This window comes from Camelus dromedarius, chromosome 24, assembly GCF_036321535.1.
Source record: "Camelus dromedarius isolate mCamDro1 chromosome 24, mCamDro1.pat, whole genome shotgun sequence".
Taxonomy (NCBI): Eukaryota; Metazoa; Chordata; class Mammalia; order Artiodactyla; family Camelidae; genus Camelus; species Camelus dromedarius.
The window spans coordinates 32,690,008-32,706,844 of NC_087459.1; the positions used below are offsets into that span (position 1 = coordinate 32,690,008).

At 63.6% G+C, this 16,837-nt stretch overlaps 1 protein-coding gene across 2 annotated transcripts; it reads right to left on the bottom strand.

Moving 5' to 3' along the window:
- Nucleotides 1-6,635: 6,635 nt before the first annotated feature.
- On the bottom strand, nt 6,636-15,034 carry LFNG (LFNG O-fucosylpeptide 3-beta-N-acetylglucosaminyltransferase). Of its 2 annotated transcripts, none has more exons than XM_031471300.2 (8): nt 14,516-15,034; nt 10,115-10,163; nt 9,542-9,641; nt 9,279-9,429; nt 9,075-9,160; nt 8,469-8,634; nt 7,891-7,976; nt 6,636-7,766 (listed from the first exon to the last, which is right to left on the bottom strand). In XM_031471300.2, exons 1-8 carry the CDS (start codon nt 14,942-14,944, stop codon nt 7,700-7,702), a joined length of 1,134 nt encoding a protein of 377 aa, XP_031327160.1. In that variant the 5' UTR covers nt 14,945-15,034; the 3' UTR covers nt 6,636-7,699. The 2 variants fall into 2 exon arrangements, with proteins under 2 accessions (XP_031327160.1, XP_010997884.1); XM_010999582.3 differs by having other exon boundaries at nt 9,276-9,429; nt 14,516-15,032.
- Nucleotides 15,035-16,837: the final 1,803 nt, after the last annotated feature.

Consider the following 16,837-nt stretch of genomic DNA (forward strand, 5'->3'; position numbering starts at 1 on the left):
AAACAGGCCTCTCTTCCTCCGCTGTTTTGGCTCGCGCCCAACCCTGTGGGCCGGGCGGCCACGCGCCGGGCGCGGGGGGCGGTGCTCCCCCGCCGCGCACGCCTCCCTGCGGCCTGGGCCTGCGCTGGAGCCGCCGCGCCGGGTGCCCCTCCTCCCGCCGCCGGGAGAGGGACCGCCGGCCCGGGGCGGGGGGTGGAGGGCAGAGAGGCCGTGGGGGGGGGGGGAGGTGTGTCCCCAGAAGAAGCACCTCCTGAGCGCCCCCGGGGTAACTCCTCGTCCTTCCGGCCGCCCCGCCCAGGCGGGCTCCCCGGCGGTCCACGGGCGCCCCTCGCCCTGCGCCGGCCTTCCTGGAGTCCTCGCTAGTGGGCTGCGCCTAGGTGGGACGGGGCGGGATCACGCTCGTCATCTGAGAGGCGGGCCCAGGAAGGTGCCCTGTTGTCCGAGGCCGCGAAGCCCAGCTCATAACCCTAGGGAGGCGGGAGGGATACCACCCCCCTCACAGGGAGACCCTTGGGACCTGTGGGGTCGGAGGAGGCACATGCTCCCTGAGAGCGTTTGTCGCCGGCGCCCTGAGCACAGGCGAGCTAGGAAGCTGTGAGACACGGGGCTGCGGTGGCATTGCTAGCACCTGGGCTCCTTGCTGTCAGCACGGTAGGCACCTGGGCTGGTGCGGGGGAGCCGGGCGGAGCCGCTGCCTCCTGCACACGCCTGCAGCCCGGTCCAGGGCGTTGATTTGACTGGCTTCTAGGGAAGGAAGCCCAGGATGCATGTGCACTGAAGGGGGCACCGCTGAGCACCCAGCATGTTGCCATGTGGTGAGGAGAGTGAACTGGGGACATTTGCACCAAAAAGGTGAGAGAGCCTCAGGCTTGGAGTGAGTGCCCAGGCCCATGAGGGAAAGGCTCCGGGCACGCCCTGCCCCTCTCAGACCTCAGTTTCCTGTCTGCGTAGCAGGGCAGGTACAGTGACATGCTGGGTCTGGAGGCTGCATATTCCTCAGCTCGCAGCCCCTGCTCTGGCACAAAGCCATCAGTGCAGCACCTTCGGACCTCTGTTCCGACCCTGGCCTCTCCTGCCTCCTCCCTATGAGGACCTTTGTGATTGCATCAGGCCTTCCTGGATAATCCAGGGTGATCTCAAATTCCTTAATTTACTCACATCTACAAAATCCCTTTTGCCATGTAAGGTGACCTATTCACAGCTTCCAGGGAGTAGGACTTGGACATCTTTGGGAGCCATTTTTCTGTCACACATGCCAAGATAGTCTTGAGGATATCTGAGGAAAGAGAGCTCCAGGCAGGAGAGCAGCCAGCGCAAAGGCCCTGAGGCAGATACATGCCTCTTGTATTCAAGCTAGGAGGGGTGGTGACCGGAGTAGAGGGAGGAGGGGGAGAGTGGCTGGAGGTGAAGTAAAGGTTGGGGGGATTGCCAAGGGCTCATGGGCCTTGTAAGGACTTTGACATCAACTCTGAGGGAGATGGGAGCCATGGAGGGTCTGAGCAGACTGGCATGACTTGACATTCATTTTAAAGGATCGCCCTGGCTGCTGAGTTGGGAAGAGGACGAGGTCCGAAGAGGCAGACTACTAGGAGGCTACTGTGATGCAGATGAGAGCTGAGGGCGGCGCAGGCCAGGGTGGTGGCCAGCTGTGGAGCGGTGAGAGGGATCGGGCCCTGGAAGGTAATGCCAGGAGCACTTCCTGGAACAGTGTGTGGAGGTGTGCGGTCTGGATCTAGTCGTGTTGTCATAGAGGTGGGATCTAGGGGTGCTCAGAGGTCCAGTCTGGGACGTGTTGAGCCCCAGGTGTTCACTGGATACCCCAGGGGAGGTTTGGAGCATGGCGGGATTCTGGGGAGAGCACTGGGTGGGGATGGTCTGCTGGAGTCTTGGGCATTGTACTGTTTAAAGCCACGAGCCTGGGTGATGTCCCCCAGGGAGTGGGGTGGAAAAGGAGATAGCAGGACCAAGGGTCAGGTTGGGGGCCTCCGGTCTGGGGTCTGAGGGGTGCAAGGGGGACCAGTGAGGCAGGAGAAAGCCAAGACAGTGGGTGTCCTGGGAGATGCATGAAGACAGTCTCGGGGAGGGGTGAGGGAACATGTCAAATGCTGCTGGTGGCCAGGTCCACGAGGACTAGGCAGTGACCAATGGATCTGGGGACCTAGATGACACTGGACAGGAGCAGGTCCGGTGAAGCCCTCCAGTTGGCATGGGGACAGCAAGAATTGACTCCTTTTTCGAGTTTAGCTGCAAAGTAGAAAAATGGTGCTGCAGCTGGCGGGTGGGAGTGACCCAGAGAATTCTGTGTGTGTTTCCTTTTTTGGGGATGAGGGGAGGTAATTAGGTTTTTATGTATTTATTTATTTAACGGAGGTGCTGGGGATTGAACCCAGGTCCACCACTAAGCTAGACTCCCCCACCAGCCCGTGTGTTTTGACATGGGGAAATAACAGCGTGTTGAAAAGGCTGGCAGGAATGGTCTTGCGGACAGAAGTGGCTGTGGCAGGGAAGAGGGGACAGTCCATTGGTGGAGTGATGTTGCTGAGTTGCCAAGTGGGGCTGAGACGTAGGTCACAGGGCAGGGGATGGCCACAGACAGGAGCTCAGTCCCCCCTGCCGGCCCGGTGCTCAGAGCATATGGGCAGCATGGGGCTGGGGTGCCAGATGGTCTCATGGAGTCGAGAGAAGGCTGGAGAGGAGGTGGGGGGCTGTGGGAGAGCCAGAGGACCAGGGACAGTGGAACCCCCAAAGGCCCCTTACATGCATGGTCTGGAACTCAGGTGAGACTCCCCAAGTGGGGAAGCAGCCCCTCTGGCTGCCCAGGTATGGGAGGGTGGTGAGCAGGCGAAGGGCCGGACGCAGCAGGTCAGAGACTACAGGCTGGGCCAAGAGAAGATGTGGAAGTGAGAGAGGCCAAGGGAGGTGAAGGTGACTTCAAGGCTGTGACTGGACCCTGGGATTTCAGCCAGGGGAGGACAGGTCCTTGAGGGGTGCGGGATCTGGGGTCCAGTAGAGTCCAGAAACCAGAGGGAGTGAGCTGGACAGACAGGAGGTGGAGGCAGAGTGGGACACTGCTGCTGTGGGGTGGGCAAGGTCTGGGGAATGGCCATGGGTGGGGACCAAGGAGGGGGCAGGGTATTGGGGGAGGGGCCACCAATGGTGTAGGAAGGGTCTCAGAGGCCAAGTCACCAGGAACAGACTCAGGACACTCAGTGTGGGACAGAGTGGTTGTCAGCCAGGAGGCAAAGTCTCCCTGGGACCAGGGGGCCTGTGGACACCCACGGGGTGGGGGCAGCAGAGGCTGACTTGGTGGGAGGGGGCAGAGGAGGAGGGTCTGCACGAGGTCACAGGAGAATCTCCAGGAGGAGTGAGGTGTGAGGACAGCAGATTCCCGGCAGGGGGTGCTGGGTCCTCAGAGGCCGAGACTTGGCAGGGTCAAATGGACACTGTTGGAGGAGCCACCTGGAGTTCCCAGTGGGCTGGGCAGGCCTGGGAATCTGCATTCCCAGCAAGTTCCCAGTGACCGCAGGCTGCTAGTCTGGGGCTTAGCTGTGACCACCGCGATCAAGCAGGAATGAGCGGTCACTTGGCTGAGGTGGAGGATCTGGGGATTCCACCAGGATGGGCTGCGAGGAGATGCAGCAGCCAGCCCCACGCCAGAGCTAGGGGGCAGGATGGTGGCAGGGGAGGCCTGCAGCAGCTGGCTCAAGCTTGCCTCTTGACATCACATGTACTGCATGAACCAAGTATTGGTCATAACCAATAGATTCCAAACATTGGTAATGTAGCAAATATGGGTAATAACAAAAGATTCGTGATGTGAACTTTTAAAAGCAAGCAAGGCGCTGCAGAGATGGGGTCTCCTCCTTGCCACTCGGGGGCTCCACCCTAGATCAGGGTGGGGTCCTGGGAAAGGTGGATTCGGGGTGGGAGAAACTACCAGCTCTGGCCACCAGGTGGCGCCCAAGGACCGTGGTGGGTTATATATGTTGAGGGGGTGTCCTTGACGCCTGGGCAGGCATGGGGGAAAGCAGCCACAGCTCCGAGCCCCCGAATTCAGCATGGCTGCATAATCTGGGCAACCTCCAGGGGCCAGGACGAGGAGCTCCTCGGTCCCTGGGTCCACGCCTAGCCATGGGCCAAGTGCCTTCTGTGTGTCCAGCCCTGGGCTCAGAAAGGACCTGGGGAAGGGGTCACATCCAGGAACACGTGGTGAGGCTGGGCCTGGGCACATGGGCCTGGGGTGGCAGCAGGACCGGCCAGTTGGTCTGACAGACAAAAAGATGGGGCTGGCTCTGGTCCCCCGCCTCCCGTGCCCTCTGATTCCAGGCCCAGAGAAGGCAGGACTGGCTGAAGCCACCAGCAGGGTCGGGCCTCTCAAACCTCGAACCTTGGATGGAGCTTTATGAAAAGCCCTGGTTGCCTGCTGGTGGTTGGGCCGGGTGGAGGAGGGTCCTGGAGACCGGAGTCCACAGCCCACCCTCCCTCCCATCCCTCCAGGCATCCTGGCTGGTCCCCTCTCTGCCCTTCACCCAGGCTGTGCTGAGACTGGGAACAGCTTTCTCTCCCCACTCTGCTGCTGCAGGGTGTCCCTGCTCCAGCCCAGGTGAAGGGAAGCTGGTTTAAACTGAGCAGGAAGGGGCCCACCCTGGCACCTCTCAGCCCCTCCAAGACCTGGCTCAGCCTCTGCTCTGGCTGCACAGAAGCCAGGGGTTGGGGGAGCACCCAGCAGCCCCAGTGGTTGCGGTTTTACTCTTTATTTTTGGAAGCCTGCAAGGGACCAGCCGTTTGGGAGGGCCAGGCTGGGCCGGGCTGCGGGGTGTGGGGCCGCCTGAGCCAGCCAGGACCTTTCCAACTGACCACTGGCCGAGTGCGTGGGTGAGGGGCGACGATGCCACCTGGGGGTGGGACACTGCTGCCCCCAGTTGTGCCTCGGGGAAGGGGGCATCTGTGACTCGTCTTCTGGGAGAAGGGGGAGCCCGCCTCACACCCTGAGGGCGGCAGATGGGAGAAGTCAGGCTGCCCGGTTCCTGGAAGGCCTCGTGGACCTGCTTCCCCTTCTGAGGAAGGGGAACTTCCCTCCTCCCTCAGCTTCTCGTTTAAGGGGAAAGGGGAGGCGGGTACAGCTCAGTGGTAGAGCGTGTGCTTAGCATGCACAAGGTCCTGGGTTCAGTCCCCAGCACCTTGATTTAAAAAACAAGGGGCCAGGATGCTGCTGGCCTGTGCCCTTCTGTGACCCCTCCCAGGCCCAGAGCACCAGGGTGTCCCCCTTTCTCGGACTGAGGTCAAGGCTCCCCCCACCAGCCTGGTCTCCTCTGCCCTCCCTGCTCAGCGCCCCGCCCCATGGGGCAGCTCAGACCAGCTGTGACCTGCCAATGGAGTCCCCCTGCCCCGGCAGGGGCCTCCGGGCCCCACCTGTGCCCCAGGGCCCCGCCAGCTCCAGCTCCGTGGGGAGGTGATGCCAGCGCAGCTGGGGCCCTGGGTCTACACTCGGCCGGGGCAGAGGCTCCTCTGACTCACACAACAGGAAGGGGGCCCAGGGCCTCTGCCCGCAGGAGGCAGCGGTTCCGCTGACACCCCCTACCCCCCCCCAGTGTCCCTACCCGGCTGGCACACAGTGGATGCTGAGGTGAGGCTGGGGGCGTCTCCCGGATAGGGGTGAGGCTGTGTAATGGTGAGGGGCCCTCCTTCCCTCCCACTGGCCCAGTCACTGTCCAAACCACACTGCTGATTCAGTCAGGCCCCAGCCAGTCCCCCACCAGGCCAGGGCAGGCCCCGGGGCTGAGGAAGGGGCTCTCCCTGGGGGTGCTGCATGTGTGAGCCTGGGTCCGGTGGGGGTGGGGCTGGCATTTGGCCCCCAGATCAGGGACCGGAAGGGAGGCACCCTTCCCACCACTGTGTCTGCTTGCGGATGTGCTCATAGGGCCAAGCTTGGGGCAGTGGGGGGGGGAGGTCACAGGGACCGTGCAGCCGCAGGGGCAGCTGGGCTCAGTCTGAGGAAGAGGAAGTGAGGGCTGCTCCAGACCAGGGAGGGGTGCGGAGGGGGACTCCCCAGCTGAGGCCAGAGCAGCCCCTCCCCACTCCTGCCATCACACAGGCTTGATCTGAGGAAGAGCCGAGGAGCTGCTTTCTGCAGAAAAGCAGTGCAGGGCGAGTCCTGGCCCAGAATCCTGGGGCCAGTCAGCATGGGCAGCAGCATGGGCAGTGGGGGACAGCTGGCCTCAGAGTGTGAGCTCTTTACCAGCCCAGCTAGACCTGACCTTGGGCATCACTTGCTCTGAGCCTGTTTCCCCATCTGCACAAGGGGGCAACAATGTGCCGTCTGCGTGCCCGTGACAGGGGTGAAGCCGGGTAAGGAGGTCCCTGGCCAGGCCACAGCCAGCCCCCGTCCTCCTGCAGAGAGAGCTGGACTCCCTGGCAGCTGTCCAGGGCCAGGCTGGCCCAGGCCGCGGCTGCAGAGCCTCAGCGCTGCCCGTCGACTAAGACCTGCAGGCTCAGAACGCCTCCCGCTCCTAGGCGGGAGCCACAAGAGACCTTCCTGCAATAGCTGGCCTGGGGGTCTCCACCCAGCAAGCCCCCAGCCCAGCTGGGTCCACCTCCCACCGACCTGCAGCTCAGGGCAACTTCCAGCCAAGGGGTGCCCCAAAGAGCATCTTTATTCACAGCAAAGGACGTCACCATAGCAACACACTTCAATTCCCTGAGAACTTTTCCCTTATCATTCACTTTCCTAGCTATGTCTTTGCAGAAAGAAAAACAGAAGACAAAACATGCCCCACTGGCCAGGTGCGCCGAGCTGGGCTGGTGGGAGACAGGTTCTGTGCGGGAGGTGGGCAGGAAGAGGCCAGATTCCACGACATATAAATACACAGAGTGTCAGACATTTCCATCAGCTTTAACAGCAAAGATGTCCCAAGTTTGGCTTCTGCTTTTTCTGATCCACAGAAAAGATAAAAATAACAGCCTTCCCCCCCCCCCCCCGAAAAGAAAGGTCAAAAACACCCTACCTTTTACCCCCCCCCCTTTGAAAAACAAGCACAGTGAAAAATACTGTCACAATATTTACAGACACACCCAGTATGGGCGACTTTCTCTCTACTTCAGAGAGGAGATAAAATGCTCAGCTGGCTCCCCATCACAAAGGGAAGACAGCTGAGAGGGCCGGGCAGACCCCTGCCCCGGGGGGTGCTACACCTCCCCCACTGCCAGGCCACTGGGGCTGCCATTACGCTGAACCGCAGGGCCCAGGCCAGAGCTCAGCAGGGGGACCCAGCGTGAGCTGTCCTGGGGGCTCCGAGGCAGGAGCGGGATCCCAGGGTGCAGGAGTCCCCCGCGCAGGGCCTGCCTAGGAGGGAAGGGCCCTGCACAGCGCTGCAGAGTGGCCCCCGGTCCCCACACTGCCCAAAGACCTCAGAGTAATAATAAAACCACCCTCAGAGTGACCCCTGACGTAAAAGTCCTTCTGGGACGTGGGCCCGGAGCCGCTACCCGGCGGAGCAGGGGAAAACGGACAGGTGGCACTTTGCCTGCTCCTCGGCGGTGCAGAGCCGCCCAGCAGTCTGCTACACGGATGGGCACACAGTACACACACCTGCACAGCCCTGGGGGAGCCTCGAATGCCGAGGCCAGGGCAGCACAACAGGGTTCCCCGGGCCCTTTGGATACCAGGGGTGCCCGGGGACAGGGTTTCGGCCACAAGCTGCTAGAAGGTGGCAGTGCGGGGACACCAGGGTGTGTCCGGGTACAGGTGGCAGTGGATGGAGCGGAACCTGTGGGGACAGAGTCGGGGGCTGAGCTCACAGCACCAGGCCCTCCTAGCCGTGCTGCTTAACTGCAGGAGACCCCAGGGGACCCGATGTAAGCCAGCCCCCATCTGGGCCTCCATTTCCTCACCTGGATGGGTCAGCCTCCACAGAGAAGGGCCCCTTAATGTGGACAGCGTTCCGCTTGCTTTCAAACATGCCGTAGCTCAAGGTCACCTGCAGAGAGAGGGACAGAGTGATGCCGGGAGGGGTCCCAATGCCCCCCACCCCAGCTCTGCCCAAGGCTGGCGTGTGGCTCTGAATGAGGGAACAGGCTTGCCTTCTGCACACCCTCAGACCAAGAAGGAAGGTCTGTGAGCCGTGTGGCACCACGCCCCCTGCTCTGCACACTCCAGAGATCATGTCCAAGGTGGACTCAGCTAGTCCTTGCCAGAGAGCAGCTACTGACCCGGGGGACCCAACAGGCACCGACCACGTGTCCCACTGAGACAGAAGGTGGGAAGGATGCACTACAGGACCTGCGTGGGGGACGTGGGTGCCTGGCTGGCAGCTGACAGCAGGGCCTTTCCTGACCCATTTAGAACAGTGACCCCACCTCCTCCCCACCTCCCCCCATCTCCTCCCTTCCTCCCTCCCATCGGCCCCTCCCCTCCTCTCTCAGCCCCTTCTCAGTCCCAAGCCCCTTCCTGAGCACCTGGGGAGGCACACCTGCTCATGGAGCTCGGAGGTGGGCACCTGCTGCAGGTTCTCCAGGTGGGAGTGGAAGAGCCCGCTGCGGACGAGAGGCACGCCCAGCAAGGCCTCCACGATGTAGCCGATGGTGCAGTCGTCCGGCAGCCGGATCCGCTCGGCCGTGCTCATGAAGTGGCCTCCACTGTGGGAGGGAAGCACCAGAGTGAGCAGAGGCAGGAGCTGGGCAGGACCCCGTTGGGCAGAGTGTCGTATGGAGTGCTTGGCCAGGCTCAGAGAGGAGGTGGATGTGCCTGGCGGGGCAGCCTGCAGACCAGTCTGTGTCCCTAATGGGCTCTCACGCTGGCAGCTCCCCACCTCCCTGAGCCCCAGAACGGTCCCCTCCTCCGTACCAGCCTGATGATTCTCTGTGAGTCGGGGGTCACCAGGTGCAGGAAGGGGTCCCGCCCAACCTGGGTGCTGACCACCCAGAGCAGTGGCTGGTGGGCAGTGGTAGGGACGACTCCACCTGCCAGTGCACTTGAGGCTGGGCTTACTGCTGCAGGGAAGACGAACCAAGCCAGGCCCCGCCATAGGGGAACCCTGGGACCTGGGGCAGCCTCACTGGGGCCCCAGGGCACTCACCTGGCCCATGGGCTCATCTTCAGGGCTAGCCCTCGGCTGATACAGAAGCCAGCCCCACCCGTGGCAAACCAGAAGTGGACAGGACGCTGTGGGAGGGAGAACGTGGTGAGACCCCCCAGACCCTCTCTCCCTGCGCCTGTAAACTGCAGGGACACCTCCAGCCTCCTCCCCTGGACAGGCCTGTGTGGCTGGAACACTCACCACCTTGTTCTCGCTGACCCTCTCCGTGGCCTGGATGGGCCTGTCCAGGCTGGGCTTGCCGAGGTAGACGTCCTGCGTGTGCGGGTAGCTGGCCAGCAGCCTCAGCAAGGCCCGCACGTTCACGTAGTTATCATCATCCACGTGACAGAACCACCTGGGCGAGGCAGGGCCGTCAGGGAGGGCATGGCGGGGCGGGGGGGGGGCTGCCAGGACAGGAGCCCGAGGAGGGGACGCTCCCTGGGCCCCAGCCAAAGGCCAGCACTCACTTCCTCCCCGACTCGATGAAGCGGTCGTACTCCACGGCCATCTTGCAGGACAGCGCCTGTCGGCTGTGGGCAGCGGAGCAGTTGGTGTTGACCACATTGCCTGCGGACAAGGGGAGGGGCTGTGAGCGGGTCGGAGACAGTTCAGAGAGGGCAGCCTAGCCTGGGGTGACACGGCAGGCGGGCCGAGTGAGAGCAGAGCAGGCCAGGGTGGGTGGCCGTCTGTCCCCGGGCGCTCTGGGTCCACGCTGTGCCTGCAGCGGCACCCCGCCCTGCCCTACTGGAGAGGACCCAGGCCTGGTGATCCCCGCCGGCGCCCCGCCCGCCCCTGTCCATTCAGGCCGCTGTTTCCCAGCACCAGCCACCTGTTGCCGCCAGAGCAGCTCAAAGAGCTCCGGGAGCTGAAAGGGCCTCATTTGCATAAGAATTGGGGGTGGGGGCGAGTGGTGGGGCAGGGCATTGAGCAAACCCGCTGAGTAAACTGCCCTCCCAGGCCCGTGATCTCGGTGGCCTCTCCCGAGGGGAGGGTTTCCTCTGGGGTGGAGCCCCCCTCGCCTCCCCACGTCCAGGGCTCACCCGTGCGCCTGGCCAGGGCTTCATCTTCCCCGTCCGTGAAAATGAACGTCTGCAGGGAGAAATACGGCCTTGAACAGGCAGCTCTGTGCCCCCACCCCTGTCCACTGCAGGGTCCAGGGCTGGGCACCCCAGGGCTTCACGGGACCCCTCTGTCATGCCACTGCCCCACCCTTCTCTGGGCCTCAATTTCCCCCTGTGCAGAGTGGGGCTCAGGTGCTTAGCCTGAGTGGAAGTGGGTCAGGGGCTCAGGCAGACCCCACCCCCGACCTCGACAGCTGGGCCCAAGGTCACCCGGCAGCTGTGCAGGCACGAGCCAGGTGGGGTGCCCCGCCCACGCGCCAGGTAACAGGCTCCTGGCCCGCCCTGCGCACCTGGTGGGGCACACACCCTTACTGACACAGTGCCCGGCCTGTGGGAGGGGGCAGAGGGCGGTGGGGGGACGGGCAGAGGAGGTCGGCTTTGGGAAGCCAAGTCTCAATCAGTGGGGGACAAAGGCCTCTGCTGGGCGTCTGCCAAGCACTGTCGGACAAAGGGCCCGGAGGGAGGATGAATCACCAGGCATTGTCCGCCAGCTTTGTCCTGGGCCGCGCGGCAAGGGGAACTCAGCCGCGTTAAGCGGGAGTGGCCTAGCGGCCCATTACCATACAGCTGGCCTGGTTAACTGGGCCGGGCTGGGCGCAAGGTCCAGCGGGCAGGGGTGCGGCCACAGCCCTGCAGTCCTCCGGGCTGGGCCCTCAAGCTGGGCCCCTCGCACCCCTAACTGTGTGACCAGCCAGCTGAGCTGGTCACCTTCTCTGAGCCAAAGCAGCCTCCGGGTTCTAAGGGGGTGCCGTCCATCAGCGGGCTTGAGGCAGGAAACCACACATGCCCCAGTGCAGGGATCAGTGTCCCCAGCACCCGGGCAGCCAGGCACCCCCGCCGGCTGCTCAGACAAGGAAACCCGGGCTCGCAGACAGGCCTCACTCAAGGCCACAGCAAGGCTCCACCTGTGCCGGCACAGGGCCACCCCTGCCAGGATTGCTCCGCGGAAGAGGGGGGCCGACAGAGAGGGACCAGGAGCTGCCGGCGCCCGCCTGGGCTGGTCGGCACACGGGGAGGAATGTTCCCTCCTCTGGCTGGCCCGCCCAGCGCGTGCCGCCCAGAGCACCCAGGCGGGGCTGAGTGCAAAGCTGGGGGCCCAGTGGCGGGTCCTCTGAGCACAGGCAGCAGGAGAAACCCCCACATCCATGCCCGCCAGGCCTCGGTTTCCTTCTGTGCACAGATGGGTCCAAGGGAGGAGCCAGCATGCGCAGAGAGCAGTACACCCCCAGGGACCTGGGGGACCCACCCCAACCGGCAGCCCCGGCTCCTTGCCCAGCCTGACCCCAGACGCTGGCCCATGCTGGGGCAAGGCCACCGGCTGGGTGGGCCTAGAGCTAAGAGGGGTGGCAGGCTCATTCTGCACCCTCTCCACACATGCACCCTCTCCTTCCAGAGCAGACACCCCAGGGCAGCCCACACGCACAGACTCGCATCCAGCCCCCCGCCCGCTCCCCAGCACCTCAGCCCAGGAATGCCGTGGGAGGCTGAGGCCGGCCAGTGCAGACGCGCCGTTGCCGCCACTGGATTAAAAGGAAAATGCTTTCTTAATGAGATCAAGCAAGGCCTGTTCTCCCGCGCTTTGGTGGTGCCCTAAAAACCCAGCCCAAGGCTATGGAGATTAAAGTCACCTTTGTTCAGTGAGGAGTACTTGGAGGGGTGGGGCTGTGGGGGTGTGAGGGTGCTGGGCCTCCTGTCTCCCCACAACAGAGCAACCAGGAGGGAAGGTTTGGGCTGCCTGGCCACAGGCCTCACCCACTGCTCAGAGCCTCAGTTTCCCCCTCTGTGCAATGGGCATAACCAGAGCTCACATAAGCCCCAAGCAAAATGCCAAGAACAGTTCTCTTCCTGCTTCTCCCTAACGGCCCTGGGAGGAGGGCACCGTTACTAACCGCGGGCACAAATGGGGAAACTGAGGCCCAGAGGGGCAGCCCCCAGCCTGCGGTTGTACCGGGGACAGAGGTGGTGCTAGTCCATCTCAGCTGCTCCTTTCTAGGAGCGAGAACCCCTCAGACCCCTCCCCACTTCCCTGACAACAGCAGAGCTGGCGGAGGGCGGGCGGGGGGCACCCACAGGAAGCAGCATTGTTCCTGGAGCCGCGATTCAAAGAAACACAGGATGCCAAGCTCTCCCCCCAACAATTGTGGCTGCTGCGGTGGCAGCCACAGCAGCCTGGCCCACTCCTGGGAGGGATGGGGGAGGAACGTGTCGGCCAAAGGCCCGGCCGCTCATCCTGGACTTCAAGGCCTGTCGTGGTGTGGCCCCTGCTGACCACCCCCGCCCAGGTCACTCCAGTGGCTAGAAGTTTCTGGCACATCCCCCAGGCCCGTGCTCATGATGCCCAACTGCCCTTTCAGGGCATTTTCTACTCCCAGTCTAGCTCAAATGGCACCTCCTCCAGGAAGCCCCTCCCTCCCCAGCATGGGTCAGATGCCCACTTCCAGCTCACACAGCCTCTCTGGGTTTCCCCCTAGTGCAACCCTGACTTCCTTGAGTCTCCCCGGTCAGACAGGGTCTGAATCACCCTGCACAGGGCTGGGAAAGGAGGATCCTCTGTTTTGAAAGAGTTTCAAGGACCCCTCCCCTACAGTACACGGTAAGAGGGGCTCTTGCTTGCTGTGACACATGAACTGATTGTTGGGGCAGCTTCAGCCTCTCCTGGGTGGGGTCAGCTGGCAAAAAGGAAACCTGAATTGCCCTTCAGCAGGAAGCTAAGGGTCCAAGGGAATGACAGCCCCCACCCGGGTTCTGAGTGCCCCACCGTGCTCATTCCCCACACCCAGGTCTTGCCAGTCCTCTTTTACAGCACCTTATTGGAAGGGCAATGCTTTCTCTATTTCAGAGATAAGGAGACTGAGGGTCAGAGAAGCCCTAGGTCTTGTCCAAGGCCACCTAGCTCACAGGGACTGGCACCTGAGACCGACCACATCCCCTCTGCTGGAGAAAGCCCCCAAAGCCCAAGATGGGAGGTGTGAGAACTGGTGGCAGCCCAGAGGGGGCTGAACACTGCCGAAGGTCACACAGCGGGGAGGCAGAGTCCCGGAGGGTGGTGCCTGGCTCAGGGATGGTGCCCCGCAAGTGCTGTCACTCAGGGATGTGGGGGGGCCCCACAGGCCCTCATCTCCAGGCAACCTGAGTGGCCAGCACGCCGGCGGCGGTTCCCATGGAGCACATAGCTGCACACAAGAGGCCGGACGCCTTTCTCCACTGGAGAAAGGGGCTTTGTTACCTTGCCCAAGCGGCCGGCGTGAGAGCCGCCCGGCGCTGGGAATCCTAACGGCCCAGCAGCCAAACAAAACCCGCGGCCCCCGCGGCCCCCTCCCGCCAGCCTGCTGAGCCCCTGGGAAAGGGACGCTGCGTTCCCAGGAGGCTGCCTTGGGGTTCCCAGGGCCCCCTCCCCATGCTTGGACTAGAAAGGACCCTGCCCTCCTAGCCTCCATCATGACCTCACCAGGATCCTGCCCCCAAAACAGGCTCAGCCAGGCCAGAAGGCCCCCAGACCTCAAGGGTTCAAATCAGGAGGAAGAGGTGTGGAGTCTTCTCTGAGACCCCACCTGGGTCAAGGGTCCTTCACCCTCACCTCAAATGCCCAGTTAGTCCCTTGAATATCCCAGCTTGGGGGTGTTCCCCCACCACCGCTGCCTGAGCAGGGTTCACACTCTGCCCCTGTCCTGCCCCAACCCAACGGTCCTGCTGCAGCCTGGAGGCAGATTTTCAAAGTGAGGTGTGTCTTTATTATGTGTGTGTGTAGGAAGTCGATGCTCAGCCAGGATGTACTAAGCACAGGGTTCCAGGCTCCAGACTCCTGCACTGTGGAGAGAAGGCCCCCAAACAGACCTCGAAACCCAGCGCTCTCTCATTCCCTCAAATCCAGAATGTCTTCAGCACTGATCTGTCCCCCACTCCATTGCAAAGGTTGTGCCCAGGGGTCCTAACCCCCACTCCACCGTGAGGAAAGTTCTCCTCCCAGGGAAGGATCTGAGCTCAGGGCAGATGCCCCACGCAGAATCTGCCTTAGGAAGGTTTGGGGACAAGAATTCCCTATTAATTAGTTCCAGTGTTTGAGGGGCCAAAAGCATCGCAGGGCACCAACCCTAAGCACTGGTAGCTGGTGGAGGGTCAGTGTGGGCCACCCAGCGCCCTGGAGGTTGGCTGGGGACCATCCCCAGTTGGGGCTCTCACAACAGTGTGATGGGGAGGGTGGCCCCACCAGGCAAACTGGGCTGGAAGGGGATCATCACCCCTAGATATTCCCAGTGGCTAGAGAGAGATACAGCCTGTGCCTTCTCCCCAGCCCGCCTGCCCAGGCCGCGGGGGGCTCACCATCTCCTTGTGGCGTGAGATCCACGTCTCCAGCAGCAGGTCGAGGCGCGCGCGGTGAAACTTTTTGGTGGTCTTGACGGCGATGAAGACGTCGTGCGGCGCTAGCGACTCGGCCGGGGGCCGCGGATGGCTGTCGGAGGGGCGGGGGGCGCCCCCGGGCGGTGGGCCCGCGTCCCTACGCGCGCGGGTCAGCAGGCTGAAGTACTCGGACAGACTGTGCACCTCGCGGACGAGCGCCCGGGGCCCCGCTGCCGCCTCCAGTCCGGGCCCCGGGACCACCCCCGAGGGGCCCGCCAGGCTGCGCAGCGCACGCCGACCGCGCTCGGCGGGCACCGGGGGCGGTGGCGGGTCGGCCGTGAGCACTAGCAGGCAGGCAAGCAGCGCTCCCGCCAGCGCCAGCAGCAGGCGTCGGCCGCAGCGCTTGAGCATAGTGGGGTGGCGGCCGCGCGGTGCGCCCTGCCCGGCACACCAGCGCCGAAGCTCCGCGCCCCCTGGGCAAGTTCAGCTGTGCAAGGCCCGAGTCCCGCGCTCTTAAACCTCCCCAGAGTGGCTCCGCCCCCCCGAGGGCGGGGCGCTCCATGAGGCCCCGCCCCCAACACGAGCTCACTGGCTCCAGGGCCCTGGGGCGGGGCCTCGCCGGGTTGCCCGCGACACCCGGCAGCACCCACGTGGGGCCACGGCGGGGGTCTGGGAACTGAAGGGCCGTTGCCTTGGGCTCCCGCCCCCTGTGCGCACGTGCACGCCCCGCTCCGCCCGGATCTCCCCTAATGGGCAGCCGCGGGGCGTGGGGATTTGGGCCCGCCCCGCCCTAGTGGCCCTGAAGGGGAAACCGAGGCTAGCGCAGCGCCGGCTGGGGCCGTACAGGGCGTCTGGCATATGGAGGGACGCGCCTTCGGGGCTGTGACCGGGATTCTAGGACAGTGACATGGGGCTCAATCGTCCCGAGGTGGGGTGTGGGACGTCCTTACTTCCTCGCTGTGCGCTTCCCCTCCCCGAGCCCCGCTTCCTCCCCTAGGGACAGTGCAGGCCAAGTAACAGGGTCGGCGCCTGGGTGGACCTGAGCACTCCATCCAGAACAGCCGGTATTAATATCGAGGAGGCGTTTAACCACCTGAGCCACAGGTAGGGACAAGAGTTTCCAGCGAGAAAGCACCTTACCAAATTCCACCCCCAGCCCCAGCGCCAGTCTCCTCGTCGAAGCCCAACGTCGTGAGGGTGCGGGGCGTAGTTCCCCCGAAATTCTCTGGCGACCCGTGGCGAGAAGAAATCAAGGCCGCCCTTCCCCGCGCGAGATGAAAGGCCGCCTTCTGTCCCATTTGGTCCCTCTGCGCTTGGGCCAGATGTGGCCCAGCTGTGCCCCCGCCCCTCCTCCCCGGCACACGGCGGCCTCCACCCCCTGCCCTTCCCACGGGCTGGGCCGGCCCACCGCACGAGCAGGCGCGGCAGGAATGCGCGCCGGCAGCCGGGGTTGAGGGTGAGGGGCGAGGGGCGCGGAAGTGGCCAAGGGACCCCCGTCGCGAAATCACGGTCTGAGCCCCCTGCCTGCAGCATCTTCCGGAAGCGCTGCTAGGGGCGGCTCTCTGCTTGGCTGCGCCTCCTTCCCCTCCCTCCCCAGCTGCTCCGCGTCCCTTCCTGAGGACGCCCTCAGCGACCACCACAGTGAAACTGGTACCTCTTTGGCGCTCATTCTGCCCACTGGCCAGTTATCTTCACAGCGCTTCCCTCTGCTTCATGGCACCCCCTCATGGGCCTAGAACATAGTAGGTGCTCTATAAAGATTTATGGGGCATGTCTGGCCCCGGTCCCAGACTCACGCCCAGGGGGCCTGGCCCATTTGCTCTTAGGGCCCTGGGGCCCTCCCCCTTGCCCCTCTGTGATGGGTGAGGGGGGATGGGAGTTCCCAGGCCTCTTCCTGTACCCACCCCCAAGGTAATTAGCAGGCGCCACCTCAGGCAGGCAGATGCCTGAGCAGATGGTGCTAGCTGTGCCCAAGTGACAAGACTCCCATGGAGTCACCTCCTGCCATAAACCACCCCCATCAGCCAGAGCACAGCCTGCAGAGGTGGGGGTGGGCAGGGCAGGAAAGGACCCGATGGCTGCGGGGCCATCCCCACACAGTCAGCTGAGCCCCAGCACAACTCCAGCCTCACATCTGGAGGGTCTCTGTGCCCCCAAGTCCCTTGCCCCATCACCAACTCTTACCTACCCCATGTCTGGGCTATTCTGAGAGGGAGCCTCCTCCTCGGCCTTCGTCTCTTCCCTGGACCCCTTGGACAGCCTCCGCCCTGGTCTCCTGTCCCCAGTCTACCTGCTCTGCTTACT